The 15,670-nt window shown below is 49.7% G+C and overlaps 1 protein-coding gene across 1 annotated transcript in view; it reads right to left on the bottom strand.

The window, feature by feature from the left end:
* The window catches only part of LOC149336066 (chitin deacetylase 7-like), a 32,010-nt gene extending 18,826 nt beyond the window's left edge, over positions 1 to 13,184 (bottom strand). Inside the window, exon 1 of the mRNA XM_089552564.1 lies at positions 13,061 to 13,184. Coding sequence (XP_089408690.1) covers positions 13,061 to 13,184 — 124 coding nt within the window. The remainder of the gene's footprint in view (positions 1 to 13,060) is intronic.
* Positions 13,185 to 15,670: the final 2,486 nt, after the last annotated feature.

Raw genomic sequence — 15,670 nt, 5'->3', positions numbered from 1 at the left:
TTTATTTCTGACTTTATGGAGAACTGTAGTAGCTGTGCAATCATTATGAATATCGTCCAATATTTTCACATAACACTCTTCCGCACCCTGATTCCGCAATGCCTGCATGACTGCTGAGGTTTCTACTGAGTCGAATGCTTTCTCGTAATCAATGAACGCTATATATAGGGACTGGTTATATTCTGCGCATTTCTCTATCACCTGATTGATAGCGTGAATATGGTCTATTGTCGAGTATCTTTTACGAAAGCCTGCCTGATCATTTGGTTGATTGAAGTCTAAGGTTGTCCTGACACTATTAGCGATTACCTTAGTGAATACCTTGTAGGTAACAGACAATAAGCCTATCGGTCTGTAATTCTTCAAGTCCTTGACGTCTCCTTTCTTATGAATTAAGATAATTTTGGCGTTCTCCCAAGCTCCTGGTACGCTTGAGGTCACAAGGCATTGCATATACAGCGTGGCTAGTTTTTCGAGCACAATGTCTCCACCATCCTTCAACAAATCTGCTGTTACCTGATCCTCACCAGCTGCTTTCTCCCTTTGTATTGTTCCTAAGGCTTTCTTTACTTCTTCCTTCGTTACTGGAGGGATGTCCCATTTCTGTGCTCGACTGCATCTCTCAGTAACTTGATTACATTCGCTACTGTATAGATTTGTGTAGAACTCTTCGGCTTCATTAACTATTTTATCCATATTGCTAATGACATTGCCCTCTTTGCCTTTTAGCGCATACATCTGGTTTTTACCTATGCCCAGTTTTCTCTTCACTGATTTTAGGCTGCCTCTGTTCCTTAGAGCATGCTCGATTTTCTCCATGTTAAACTTTCTTATGTCGGCTACCTTGCGCTTATTTATAAACTTCGATAGCTCTGCTAGTTCTATCCTTTCTATGGAGTTAGACGTCATCATGCTTTGGCGTTTCTTAATCACATCTTTAGCCTCCTGACATAGTTTGCTGGTATCCTGTCGAACCATCCTACCACCTACTCTGTAACGATAGATGTGAGATTATCATTCATTGTTTCAACACTACGGTCGTCTTCTTCAGTTAACGCGGAAAATCTGTTCTGCAGCGATATTCTGAAGTCCTCTACCTTCCCTCTTAATGCTAACTCGTTAATAGCCTTCCGCTTCACTAGTTTCTTCCGTTCCCTCTTCAAATCTAAGGTAATACGAGACCTTACCATTCTGTGGTCGCTACAACGGACCTTACCGAGGACCTCCACATCCTCTACGATGCCAGGGTGAGCGCACAGTATGAAGTCTATTTCATTTTTAGTCTCACCATTGGGGCTCTTCGACGTCCACTTTCTGTTTGCTCGTTTGCGGAAGAAGGTATTCATGATCCGTAAATTATTTCTATCCGCGAACTCTACTAATAAATCTCCCCTACTATTCCTAGAACCTATGCCATAGTCACCTGCCGCCTGGTCTCCAGCCTGCTTTTTACCTACCTTTGCATTAAAGTCGCCCATCAGTACAGTGTACTGTGATTTTACTTCGGTCATTGCCGATTCCACATCCTCACAGAAGCTTTCAACTATCTGGTCAACATGGCTTGATGTAGGCGCGTAGGCCTGCACCACCTTCAGCTTGTATCTCTTATTAAACCTCATTACGATAGCTGCCACTCTCTCGTTAATGCTATAAAACTCCGCGATGTTGCCAGCTATATCCTGATGTATAAGGAATCCCACGCCTAGTTCTCGCCTATCTGCTAGTCCACGATAGCACAGTACGTGCCCGCCCTTTAGTACTGTATACGCCTCATCTGTTGTCCTAACCTCACTAAGCCCTATGATATCCCATTTAATGCCGGCTAATTCCTCCAACAGCACTGCTAAGCTAGCATCACTTGGTAAGGTTCTTGCGTTAAACGTTGCTAGGTTCATTTTCCAATGGCGGCCTGTCCGGAGCCAGAGATTCTTAGCACCCTCCGCTGCGTCACAGGTGTGACCGGCGCCTTGGTCAGTTGCTCCGCAGCCGCTGGGGACGAAGGCCGAGGGTTAATTGGTTTGTTCGTAGAAGGTTGCAGCCAAGTACTACACCAGGGTGGCCAAATCCTGTTCTGATGAGGAAGTGCGTTGTCGGCTCTGGTCACCGAGATCAGGCCGCACTCCAGGCCTGGTTATGCAATTCCATCGACACGCGGAGTTCTTTTTTTTTAATCCGGTGGAGCATTGCATGGCATCGGGATTCGAACCCCGATCCTCTTACATGCGAGGCGGATCCTCTACCTCTACGCCATTGCTGCGCATTGAGTGCTCCACTGTGCGGCTAAGAGTCAAACCCAGTTGACTGGTTACTTTTGGCTGAGGTGGTGACTGCTGAGGCTCGGGAAACTATTGAAACTATTGAAGGAAAGTATTGAGAGAAAAGAAAATGGTGTGTTTATCACGAATGCTTGTTAAGGCGGAGGCTTGGGCAAGTTGGTACATCATATGTAAGCAAAACAGCGCTAAAACAGTGCCCAAGCCTCCGCTTTAACACAGTTAATTTCTAGTTCTTTGGGCCCTATTCTTCATTCCGTTCTACAAAACCCGTCTTCGTGTACAACTCTTTTGGTGCGAACCTCATTCCAAGCCAGGCTGTTCTCGTAGCGCCTTGTGCTGTGTTGTTCTTCCTTTGTCCCGTGTTTAGCGCTGTTTTACTTAGATACGAATGCTTGGTTGAATGCTCATGATGTGTTCCCGTTCATTCTGCCTCTGCCTGTGCGGATAAAGCCTTAGTTGTGAGTGTGTGCACGCGGCGACCTCTTCCTGGGTATTCTAGCGCTTTGTTGCGAAAGCAATACTACGCCCACCGTTTCGCCTCTTCAGCGTGGCCGCACTTTCACCGTGGCGGCGACTCCACGAATGACCTTGAACCGTCGCCTAGCAACCGCAGCAGCTGCCGCCGCCGCGCTTCGCCAGATGGCGCCGTACTGAACGAGAATTGGTAGTCATGACTGGTGAAACAAGGATCCAAAGAGAGACTCTGCCTTCATCCAAGCTGTCGAAGACCGGTTTCAACTAGAGCTAAAGCTACAACCAACCAACACCACACATTGGGGAAGCAGTTTTGACTTGGTGATGCCGAGAGCATTTGCAGAAACAAACTGCACCATCAATGCAGTAGAAACCAAGACACACTACTTTACTGACCATCGAAGCGTATTCATTGGTGTAAATAAAGTTGTAGCCAATGCTTAACTACCTGTCTTCTTCGTGTATAAACAACACAGCTTAGCCACAACGCCTAATCACAGGCGAATCCTAAGCGTAGCCAGGTAGCCGTTGCTTTCGCAACACAACCAGGTTTAACCAGAGCTAAACCACTGCCATTTTTCACTTCCACCAACACGCATAATCAGTGAGCTGTTATAAGTCGGGTAGCGTGGCCAGTTGTTGCAACACCAAGGGGGCGGCTCGTCCGGGATGAGGAACAGTCTGAAGCTTCGAAGGTTGGGGATACGAAAACAAGCAGGTTTAATGGCACTTTTTTAAGACACTTATTTACCTAAATTACAAAAGAAGACCAAGGAATCAAAAGTTAAGAGTTCATGACGTCGAGCGTCTGGATGAGCTTATTACCCAAGGCCCAGAGCCACTGGATGTACCTATTACCCAAGGTTCAGAGCCACTGGATGAACCTATTACCCAAGGTTCAGAGCCTTCGTGCTCACTTTGGGCGCAGGTTAAATAGCCCAAGGCTCCGCCCTTTCACCAGGCGGCAATTCTTCGCGACACAAAGATCGGCACTACACAACACAGAAAAAGAAGACACCTGTTCTAGAGTCCACCCGTGGGAACTGGCGAGGAGGAAACGTAAGTCTGCAGTTCTTTCGCACTGCGATGCAACCACACTGTTAGCAGCTCGTGTTCACCGAACATAGGTGGGGCATGATGGCGCCGCGGCCGCAGCTGCGCTGGCTTCCTCTGATTCGTTCCGGGTTTTCTCAGACGAGGTGAATTCCTACCTTCCCTTGTCGTATCGTCGGTCGCTTCTAGAAGGGAAGGTCGTTGGCACCGAGCCGAGCGTGGGAAGAGCTCCATCGACCATTTCCCAGCTAGTCATTCTTTTTGGAGGGGTCATCTTGGGGGTCAAACGGCCTTTCGAAATTTCCGCTGTTTAATCCGGCACCGTTATCATCGCGGGTCTCAAGTTGGGTCGTGACAGTGCCCATTTACTGTGGTGCGTCTAATGCGCGGTGCAGCACCAAATGGTCACACATGCTTGAAGTTTTCCAGCTCCACAGCGGTGAAGAAGTCGCAGAATGATAGGACTGACAGACTGAGTGTACAAAACCAATAAAGACATCCGTTACTAGGGCCAGAAAGCGAAATGAAAATAACAGGCCAAGAAAGCAGGTCAGAGCACCTAGAAGTGCCATGATAGGCGGGCAACTTTGTTCCTATGGCAGAGATTCAGAGCCTGTGGAGCGTCACAACCAAATCATGAGGCCTGAAGGCTTTAGGCTCCGGTTGTACATATGGGCCGCGGAGCTGCGGACCAGGGTAAGCCCAAAAATTTGTTTCTTTCTTTTTTTTCCACAATGTATGTGATGTAAGTATTGCAGCAAGAGTTTTACATTTCTGCGCTAGAAACATAATTCGCTTTCTTACACGAGCTCTGAACGTAATATGGAGGGAAAAAAACTTGGGAGGAATCGTCCGGTGATAACCTTGAAGCCTAGATATAAAAATTAAAAAGGAGAGAGTCGGTACCCCCCTTGATCAAGTCTCGTGATCTATTATTGCTGCGCACGCGCGGACAAGCGCGGCAATCTGATTGTAGATCAATTTATTTATTTATTTATTTATTTATTTATTTATTTATTTAAATAAATCTTGCTGTGGAGACGCCCGCGCCATGTACCGCGCAGACATGCTACAACATACCAGCATCAAACATCAGGGACTGACTCGGAAGGCGAAAAACGAGGGAGCGAGCGGCTTCCTGAGCACTTGGCTTACGAAGGCTGTCCACGTGACGTCACGCTCCCTCCTGAGATTTTTTCTTTTTTCTTTCCTCCTTGGAACGCAGGGACGGTTGTAATCTTAAACATTACCGGCCGTCGTTTGTGGGTTTCCGGTTGTGGCCAATGCGGTTGTTATCTAAAGGGTAGCAGTAGTGCTTCCGGGCGTGGATGCCACTGCTGTTACAGTAGCGGAATTTGATGTTGCTCCTCCTGAAGCAGGGGTTGAAAACCCGATGAGAAATGATTAGACGGAGTCATGCGACCATCTTTGCGTATAAGCCTGCGCTCGCCGCGGTGTCTCAGTGGTCACAGTGTTCGACTGCTAAGCACGAGCTCCTGAGATTCAATTCCGACCTTGTCGGTGATATTTTGGTGGAGACAGAACGAAAAAGACTCCGTGTGTTGCGTGATATCAAAGCCTGTCAAAAATTCTCAAGTCGACGGTTAACCACCCGTGTCGTCCTGTCTACACCATCTTGTGAACGCGTTCTTTCTTGCTGATTTTTTGGTGAACACGCACCAACCGGCCGTAAACTTCTCCAGTATTAATCCAGAGCCTTCTACAAGCGCGACTTTATCTTCGTCTTTAACCTCTCCTTCATGCTTTCCTTCATGCGCGGTTATTAGCACAGACCAGCTCGACAGCAACCCTTCCGTCCGCTCTACTCTCGACGGCCACTTCTTCGACCATGCGGTGCGGCTGCAGTTGGGATCGCTCCGGGAACAGTACTCCTGCAGCGAGCTGAAGGGGCTAGTCAATGCTAGCGCTAGCGTGCGGTGCCCTCGTCGGATGTAGCCGGACTTCTCACCTTTCCAATCTCCTTGCCAATTCTGACCCCGACCCGTTATGCTCATTATCCTTTCCAATCCCTTTCCCTTGTGGAGCCATGTTGCGGTAACCCCTTTATAAGAGACAGTTGTAGGGCTGCTCGGTCTCTTTATTAATGCGAGGGCATTACTTGGTTTGTTGTGCGAAAACTCCGCTGTCATCAGAAAGCCGTGTCAGAAACGCGGCACGCGAATGACGTCGTCACCACTCTTGCAGTGACTTCCGCAGTGAATGGAAACAGGTGGAAACAGGAAACAACCCTTCCAACCACTCTGCTTACGACAGCCACTAGCTTGTTCTTCGACCATGCGGGGCCGCTGCAGTTGTGATGGCTTCGGCAACTGTACGCCTGCAGTGAGCTGAAGGGGTTAGTCAACGCTAGCGCTAGCGTGCGATGCCCTCGTCGGATGCAGCCGGATTTTCCTTTCCCATCTCCTTGACAATTCTCAGCCCGACCCGTTATGCTCTTTACCCTTTCCAATCTCTTTCCCTTGTGCAGCCGTGATGCGGTGACCCCTTTAGAAGGGACAGTTGTAGGGCTGCTCGGTCTCTTTATTAATGCGAGGGCATACTTGGCTCGTTGTGCGAAAACTTCGCCGTCATCAGAAAGCCGTGGCAGAAACGCGGCACGCGAATGACGTCGTCACCACTCTTGGAGTGACTTCCGTAGTGAATGGAAACAGGTTTGGAGGCGCCCATCATCCTCTCTACAGTGGCTATACAATAACCCCTCAGCTGGACAATAAAGCAGACTGCACTCAAGATAGGGTTTGGAGAAATAATGACCCGCGAATGATGTCATCACAATTACAGGAGTAATAAGCCATTAAGTCAGGAATAGATCGGTAAAGGCAAGTCGACTTTCGGGGTAAATGGAAATAGGTTTGGAGGCGCACCACTTCCTTCCTGCTGTGGCTATACAATATCCCCTTACCTGGATAACAAAGAAGACTGCTCCCAAGATGAGGGCAGCTGGACCCCTCCATCGAGTGCACTGGGCAAGCGGGCACTGTCCCAAAGGACTTGATGCGGCACATGTTAGCAATGGCGTGTCGGCTCCGAGACATACGCTAGCAAATACTATGCCCCACTATCGCATTGATGTAAACGCGGCTTATGGAGCCTTCATCGTCCAAGTTGAATCGCTCGCTTCTACGTCATTAGTCGAGACAGCAAAGCGTGGCCGCAGCGGCAGTCCACTCGCAACGAAGTACGAGACCATCGCAACGCAGCGAAACGTGCAAAGCGAGCTGCTGCAGCGAAATAGCGTTCACCTTTCAACTCCCCGAAAACACGAAAAGCAGAGCGAGTTGCAGAGAGGCAATATGCAGTCCCCAAGTCCCCCGACGAGCAGACAAACGGCGAAGACAGCGGCGCAGCCAGGAAGGCGGCAGGGCAACCAGGAGCAAGAGAGCGAAAAGCAGTGGAGAGTCGGCAGCGGCGACAACAGCAGCGGGAACTGTGTGAAGTAAGGAACGCCATAAGAATTGCTTAGGTGCCCCCATAATTTTGTAGCGACAGCTGCGCTACCCAGTCGAGCATTTCGCCGTGAGCCTGGGAGGCCGATAGTGCGCATGCGCGAAACCAGAGAGAGGAGGAGCAGGCGCGCGCCGCATGTCGTCAGAGTTCGCCGCCGCCGCCGGGTGAGGATCCGCGTCGGCCCGACTACGCGCCGCCGGCGCCGCGCGTGAATGCGCATGCGCGGAAACCGGAGAAGGGCAGCAGGTGCGCGGCGCATGACGTCAGAGCTCGGCCACTGCCGCCTGTGGGGTCGTGCGGATAAAGTGCGTATACATGTGCGGCTGTGTGATTAAAGCTGAGGTGATAATACTCGGTGTATCACAATCGCTTCGTATGGATGACAAAAAGGAGACTCCAGCCGCCGCTGTGCGGCGTTAACGTCAGCAGAAGATCAATTCTTCGGGCCCAGAAGTAGTCGCCTGGCACTCTCGCCACGTATATCCTGGCATAGCTAAGCCACTGCCAATTTTTTCAACAACCACCCGATCCCTTGCACGCTCCATCCCAATAATATTAATTTCCTAACAGAAGCACCCATAGAGCGAGACAGTGAGTGCTCTCTTCCTGAATACGTAACAACTTATTATCATCATTAGCTAGGGTGCTGTTCCGACCATCGGCCGCCTCAGAGCGCTCCCTTTCAATGCGGCAGCATTAGGAGTGGGATCGAGGCGAAAACCGTCCGGTTGTATCGGCGTCTGTGTGAAGCCTTCAGCTGCTACAGTCGGATACAAGTCAAGAAAAAAAAGGGCTTTTCCTGTCAAAGGACTTCCTTCCAGCCAATGGCGTCGGCCGATTTCCATGAGCCTGCTAGCGCCACAATTTAGGGAGGGGCAGATGAAAGGGGATAGTCCCCTGCTTCCATGGTCGGGGATAGTCGTAAATAGAAGGGGGTACTGCGTAACACAACAAGCGCAGACCAGCCCTCCCTGCAGTCCCTTGCAGTTCCCTGCGTAGTGCCGGCAGCACATTCATGAGCATCGGCCGAAGCCATTTGCTGGAAAGGCGTAGTTTGACGGGGAAGAGTCGCTTTTGTCTTGAATCGTATTCGAGAATAGGTGGTGTTGAGGGGAGTGCAAGCGGTCGAAGCGAAAAATCTCCATGATCTAGCGGTGCTCTAAGCCGAATTAGAAGGAATGCGTAGAAAATGCGAAGTGCAAGCGGAAGCAAAACAGTTGACCCCCCGGTGTCACAAATTTGTCGATCACGCTGCATCATCTCCCGTCATTTGATTTATTTTTTTGTTCCGCCAGTGTTCCTTTCGCTGTAGATTAATGAAATAAAGGCAGACAGGAGAAGTCGGATTTCACAAGGAAACTCGGTGACGTCCGGCGGTGAGGCACCCACGTCGGCCGCCGCGGTGGCTCAGTGGATATGGTGCTCGGCTGCTGACAGCAAAGACGTGGGTTCGATCCTGGCTGCGGCGGTAGCATTTACATACAGGCGAAATGGTAGAGTCCCGTGTGCTGTGCAACGTCAGTGCACGCTAAAGAACCGCAGGTGGCTGAAATTTACTCGGAGCCTCCAACTACGGCGTCCCTTATAGTCTGAGTCGCTTCGGGACGATCAGCCCCATAAAAACAGAACCAAAATCATCCATGTCGAATCTTCCAAATCCGGCGATCGACCGCGGTGCGGCACGAATCGCATCAGATGCTGTTTTGCCGGAGTACCGCGATCGGCAACACTCTTGTGGCATACTTCTAGAGTCCGATGCAAAGTGACAACTCCCGGAAGGTGCATTATCTCAAGCGCTGGCAGCAAGCTTTCCGGTATAGCGTATCCAGTAAACGATAATTATACAACCAGATGAGCGGCCGCGTGACTCGAGGCATTCTGTTGAGCTCTAGCGAGGCGGCGTGTTGGTGTTCCGACAGGAGTTGCCACTGCATCTTAGACGAATGTGCAAAACGCCCACTTGGTGGTCTGAATCCGCTATTTGGTAGGACGACGACAGTGTCTACTCTAGCCTGTTAGCGGTCGGTGGTCTACATGTTCTACAGCTTATGTATGTATGCCCGATAATTTGTGCGCCCCAGTCTAACTGACAGACCGGTGGTTGCGGGCTCGTCATGCATTCTGCACTATGTCCCATTATCTTTCCTGTCTTGCTGCTCTATGTCCGATTATATGTCCCATTATCTTGCTCACTGACGACGTCTTGCGTCATATGGCCGGATAACCAAGTGGTGCGAGAGATTAGACTACTGGGCCGCGTTCTGTTGCTCGTGGCTATTGACACGCTCGGGTTTATCGCGATACTACGCCTGCAACCGATATTAGGCTTCCGATAACGGTTCCGGGAAGGGCATTTACCGCGATAGCTGCAAGGAATTTATGACAAGCGGATATCTGGAGGACGTCAGAAGGACAAAGCTGACAGGACCCGACCGAAATCCTCCCCCTGCTGTCAGCTTCGCTCGCCTCTGGACACACCCCCACTGTGTTTGTGTTTATAACGGAAAGAGTTTATCAACTTTGCAAGCTTTGTACCACGCGTTAAGTTGGTTAACGGCGTTGTTCGCAGTCCTCGAAAAGCACCAGTCGTGACCTTCAAAGAACAAAAAGTGGACTGACACGCCAGCCGTGAATATAACTACAGTGGCTGCTCTGTTAGGGACCCTGACGCGCTGAATGAATCCCATGCATACAACCACAAGGAACTCTTATTGTGCCTGGTGCTCAAACACGAACAATTGCTGTATCAATTGCTGAAAGATTGGCTGGAAGAGAAAAAAAGATACTAGGAATATTTGCTGATGTCCACAGACGCCAACCGAATGTACGAGAAATTAGGGTGGAAGTTGCGGCACGTTCGTATAACCTGAGACGCGTGAGAAGCTCGCTTGGGCTTGAGACCCGTATGCGGGGCGGATTCAGCACGTGTGCTGGACGCTCGTGGAAGGAGGATCATTAAAGTGAAAGAATGCGGCGTTCCTCGCTGTCTTCAAAAAATCCTCGCTCTTGAAAAGCCCTGGCCCACCACTGTGAGGTCTAGACAACGCTGAATGGAACGCTGTCCACTTATTGTTCTTAGTAAAATTCAGTTCGGTAGTTTATGGCTTTTGACGTTCACGCTACAGCAAAAGAGGTTTTAGCTGCCGAGAAACTTTGAGTTGAAAAAGAAATATTCTTTTCCTGCCACTTGTTTCAAACCCGTGACTTTGACGAAGACGTCTTGACGGTTTCAAAGCCTAAAACGGTGTGGTCTAGCTTGAGTTAGCTAAATTAAACAAAATATGAACGTGATCGTAGTTCATTTGGGAAAACGACCGGTAGCGGCAACGCCAGTATTTGATGTCTCGACTTTCGTTCGAGTTAGTTTTGTTTGCACACCGCGGCAATAAATCCTCGTAGGCTAACTTAGGTTGCCTTCAGTGCCTCTTGAAATCATTCATTCAAACCCTCTGCATTCCTTTTCATGCCAGTAGTCTGCGTGTCCGTTAATTATGTCACAGATATGGCAGAAATAGGTATTATCCGCTGTGTACCTATAACATGGGATTGTAGGCCAGCGACAGCTATCAGGTGTGGGCTCATTCGATAGAGATAAGGAACGACGGATGCAAAAAGTAGCATTTCCTTTCTTTCACCAGAACAATAGCGAGAAATAAGCATATGTGCAGCGAATGTGATGACATGTCTTTTGAATATCAACCTTTGTTCCGGGTTTCCATTGCTCAGATAATATTGCGACAACAGATCGCAACTGGTAGTAGGAGTTAATAGTGCAAAACCAAGGGCAGTGTTTTATGGTCACTGAAGTATGAATGTCAAGGTCGTAGGGAAAGAAAAGGCGCAGTATTTATTTTTTTGAGGAAAGCAAATGGCGCAGAAGACGAAAGGCATGGTAGCGGCATGAGTCACGGGTCCCGCTGAACCGCACTTTTAGACAAGAGGATAATTGCAGGGGAAGAGGAGGAGAACTGAAATGACGTAATCGGTCTAAGCCTGAGGACATCATCATCGTACACTGCTCCGCTAGCGGGGCGTATGCTGCGTTAGGCGTGCCCTCATAGTCTCCACTTTTCTAACTGCACAGCGAAAGTTCTCCACCAGTGTGGAAAAAGGTGCGCGGCAACTCCCCCCTCCCCAATTGCACCCCCCCCCCCCCCACCCCCCTTTGATAGAAGCCTTCCTCTAGGCCCTCTGAATGATATGACCAGGGACGTGGAACATCGAAAGCGATCACTCCCTAGCGCAATTACAGATAACGTCTTTTTTTTTTTTTTAGCAGTGGACAAACGGGAGAATTCTCGGTTACTACGCTGATGCCAACGTTACCTTCCTTGCTGATAAAAATTCCGTGTACAACTATGCGGCTGAAGTAACATTCATAGTAAAACTTCCCGTAGTGCCGTAGACGAGACCGTATGTGAAAACGACGCAGCAATACCGGGATGCTCTAACCATCCTGAAGTCGATTCTGTTTCTTTCTGTATGTTCGTTTCCGGTTCGATCCACGCAATTTCAGAGACTTGGTATTGGGAAGCTTGTGACGTTATGCCGGCCCAGTTCTTGACTAGAACCATGCAAGAATGCAGGTTACGAGAGGCCCTCGTTATTCCAGCCGCATGACAATAAGTGTGACAGAAGTCATGTGTTTCCGCGTAGACTGCTGGAAGTCTTTAACCGATGGTGCAGCCAATAGTAATGTTTGGCGCAGTGGCGTCGTCGACAACATTGCCTGTTGCGCATGCGCAAGCGTGTTGAGACGGCGACCAACTAGAAAGGGGGAACCCTTTCGTACGGCTTCAAAAAATGTGATGTAACGACCTCTTCAAAATTGTTGCCTTCCTCCACGAATAGCACCTACTGTGGCATAGAAGAAAGACGAAAATAAACACAGGAGAAAGTACCTTGATTGCATCACTGTAAAACTGCAATTTCTTTTTTCCATCTCTCGGCGCGAAGCGTGGGCAACGAGAGTTGTCAGAGAAGGTCTATCAGCTTGGATTACAGGATCGCATGCGTAACAAACCTGGTATAGTTGCGCCTTCTCAACGGCCAGCAAGAGCGTTGACGCTTCTCATTCGTCAGGTGATGATCACGTGATTCCAGGTAAGTGATGTCTAATATTTGGTCACCAAGAATGACCTGCTGCTTCGGTGACATCATCGCCATCAGCTGGCTACACCCATTACAGGGTAAAAGCCTCTCTCATGTCTCTCCAATTAACCCATGTCATTTGCCAGCTGCGGCCATAGTATCCCCGCAAGCTTCTTAATCTCATCCGCCCACCTATCTTTCTTCTACCCCCTACCGCGCTTGCCGCCTCTTGGAGTCCAGCTAGAGTTGGCAGAGGGAGGTCCATCAACTTGGTTTGCGGCACCACATATGTAACAAACCTGAAATAGTTGCACACTCTCAACGTCCAGCAAGAGTACTGAGATTATAAACCGGCAAAGGTCTGATACACCTTTTTTCTCTAACAAATAGGTGAATTAAGAGATACCCATCAAACAGGACCCGACACTCTCTTCAAGATTCGGGCCTCACGCGTACGTGCCAAACCATCCCCTTCTGAGCGTCATAATTTCCCAGAGCAGCACCTGACTGGAACGGCCATGCACCAAATCGCATCAGTCTCCTGTACATCTGCATTCCTTGAAAGTGTCGCCGCTGATCTCATATGAAGACCTTGTTCTTCACTTTGTGTTATCCTTCCCTCTATGAAATACCCACACACTGGTCGTTAAGGCAACAAAACGAAAATGAAATGGAAATGCGGAATGGTGGAACTTTACCTGGCGTTCTGATAATATTAGCTTGGCTGGTGGCGCTTGTTACTTGAGCGTCTGAAGCGAGCCATGCGAGCAATAAAAGCAGGACGCAGTAGAAAAGGAACGCTTTTCGACAGACGAGACCCATGCTGTTCGCTCAAAGCCAAACGTGTGAGGCGACAATGCCTCAGTACATCTCCGCCCCCGAGCAAGCTGAGCTCCACTCTCACGAATTCAGGAGAGCTGAAATAAATACCGGGAAATCTTTCGCAAGCGATAAGAACCATTCACAATGTCCTTATCGAAAGCACTACGTTCGGCCGTTCGACAGCTCCCACATTCTACTTATCGAGGTCAAAAATTAATGCTCACTGTTTGTCACCCACACTTCGTGCACTTTTAAGCGTGAAGTTCCCAGACACCCTTAGAGCGTGTGGGTGCAGCGGTTTCGGACTCAAAGGAGATTCCCTCGACTCAGCGTGGCAAGCTCAGCGGAGATCAGCTAACAAGTGACAAGAGGTTTTTGGTCGTTTGGTGCCCAGCTTTCGCCGGTCGCAAGCCAGAGAATGGGTCGAAGCCAAAGGTGCACAAAGAGAACAAAGTTTATACAGCAATGAGATACAGAGGATTTCACAATCACTAGTACAAACACATACAAAGTGATTAATAAAACAATGCAACTCGTACAAAGTTAAACTCGAGAGAGAATACAATACAAAGGCAATATTGCACCTAAAGAGCACTAACACGAGAGAGAGGCAAACACAATTTTTTCACCGCGCACTGCGGCAGTCCGACCACCAGAGGTCCGCGACGATGCCGTCCCGCAGACTAGCGCACGTTGCCTCGTTGGTCCGTGGCTGGCCGAGTGGTGTTTTCCCCGGGAGTCGAACGGGCGCGCTTCTCCGAAGCTTAAACGGCGGTCCGGACTGATCCGATAGCGGTCAACGTCCTTCTTTCATAGGTTCGCTCTCACGTCTGTTTGTTCTGCGCGCCAAAGTAGGCGCGCTCATACATGTAGTGTCGGCTGTGCAGAATCCCTTCCTTTCTCTCGTCGGCGGCGCGTCCTTGGTCAAAAGCCGGGAGACGCTCTCGAAGGTTCGGGCTAGTTCTGGCGTGGCGCCGACGTCCGACTGTAGAGGAGGGGGACATGTGTTAGTGCCCGCAAGGCTACGCCCTTTTCCCCCGGTTAGCAGTAGAAGCAACTCGGACGTTCGAGAGAAATCGGCATGGATGACTCATTCCGTCCGCCCACGCCGTGTCGGTGAGCGCTGGTGGAGGGGAGAGGGAGCCACGCACACAGGCTAGGCGCTCGGCGGGGGTTTCCTTCTCCCCCGTTCGGCTTGCGCCGGCGAGACGCGTCCGCGCGGCGCTGTTTTTGTTTCTTTGTTTCCAAAATTGCGCCGAATTTTGTGACACTGCCCCTTCCTTTAAGAATACTGTGTAACAATATTCACAAATCACAAAATTCGCGCGCACATGCATGCTCTCACAAACTCAATGGCGAATGCCAAAATACATACATCAATACCTTGATGTTTTCACATACATAACACAGTGCAATAGACAGGTTGGACTTCAAAACACGCCGCATTTCGGCGGTAGAATTCGCGCGCACATGCATGCGCTCACACATTCAATGGTGAATGCCAAAATACATACGTCAATGCAATGATGTTTCCACATACGTATTATTACAATGCACACAGAAACACACCGCGATTAGGCAGTACATTGACACAACATTGCGAACATGGAGCAAACAAGCAGAAGGCACACTTTCGCCTATACTCCCAATTTCGGCTTACTGAGTTCACGCCGAGCAGACTGGCCCTGTTCTATAATTCGGGAGCACTCCTGGCTCGCTTTCCTACGCGACTCTTTCGCTCTGTCAGTGTTTGACTCTGCCCTTTCCGCCCTGGGAAATTCCTTCATATCCCACGCATGCAAAAAGGTTTCGGAGCGGCATGCACCTGCGAACAAGACAATCGACAGGTTTCAAGGCAATTGCATCACAACGCAGAGGCTCACGATAAGAACCGGTGTGAACACACTCCTGGTCTCCTTCCCGAATTCGACAGTGCGGCAGGAAAACAGCCGCAGCAATGTGCCGATCAGCACGAGAATCGTTTCTACAGTCTGTCTTACGCTGAGTTTGGCAGAAACTCCTGACACATTCTTTTCGCGTGTCCTTCTCTGGCTTTTCGTTCCTTCCTTCCGCGTTCGTGCTCCACTGCGGCCGCTTACTGGCTTATCCGCCAGCTTCTCACAGCTGCTTACTTCGTTCCCGCATGTTTCTTGCGAAGTGGGTTTCTCTTGCGCGCAGCGTTCCTGCGCTGGATTTTTCCATTCCTTCTTGGGTGATTTTGTATTGCTTCCTTTCTTGCGCTAGCTCGCTCGCGCTTCCTTTGCCGCTTTCTCTCCTGTCGAACACTGCGACGCTCTGACGTGCAGGATTCGGAATTTTCTCCCTTGCGGCTACCGTCTGGGTCCTTGGGAAATTTGGCCCTTTGATGTTACCCAATATGAGGTTGTATATGGGGCGTTCCATGTACAATGCAGTCAGTTTTCCGCTGTAGTGCGGAGTCTGCACCTGCACTCTAGCTTCCGGTAAGCGCTTAAATGAGCCGTCCA

This window comes from Amblyomma mixtum, chromosome 7, assembly GCF_055824585.1.
Source record: "Amblyomma mixtum isolate Tamu chromosome 7, ASM5582458v1, whole genome shotgun sequence".
NCBI classification, from domain to species: Eukaryota; Metazoa; Arthropoda; class Arachnida; order Ixodida; family Ixodidae; genus Amblyomma; species Amblyomma mixtum.
This window is presented reverse-complemented; position numbering and strand designations above follow the sequence as displayed.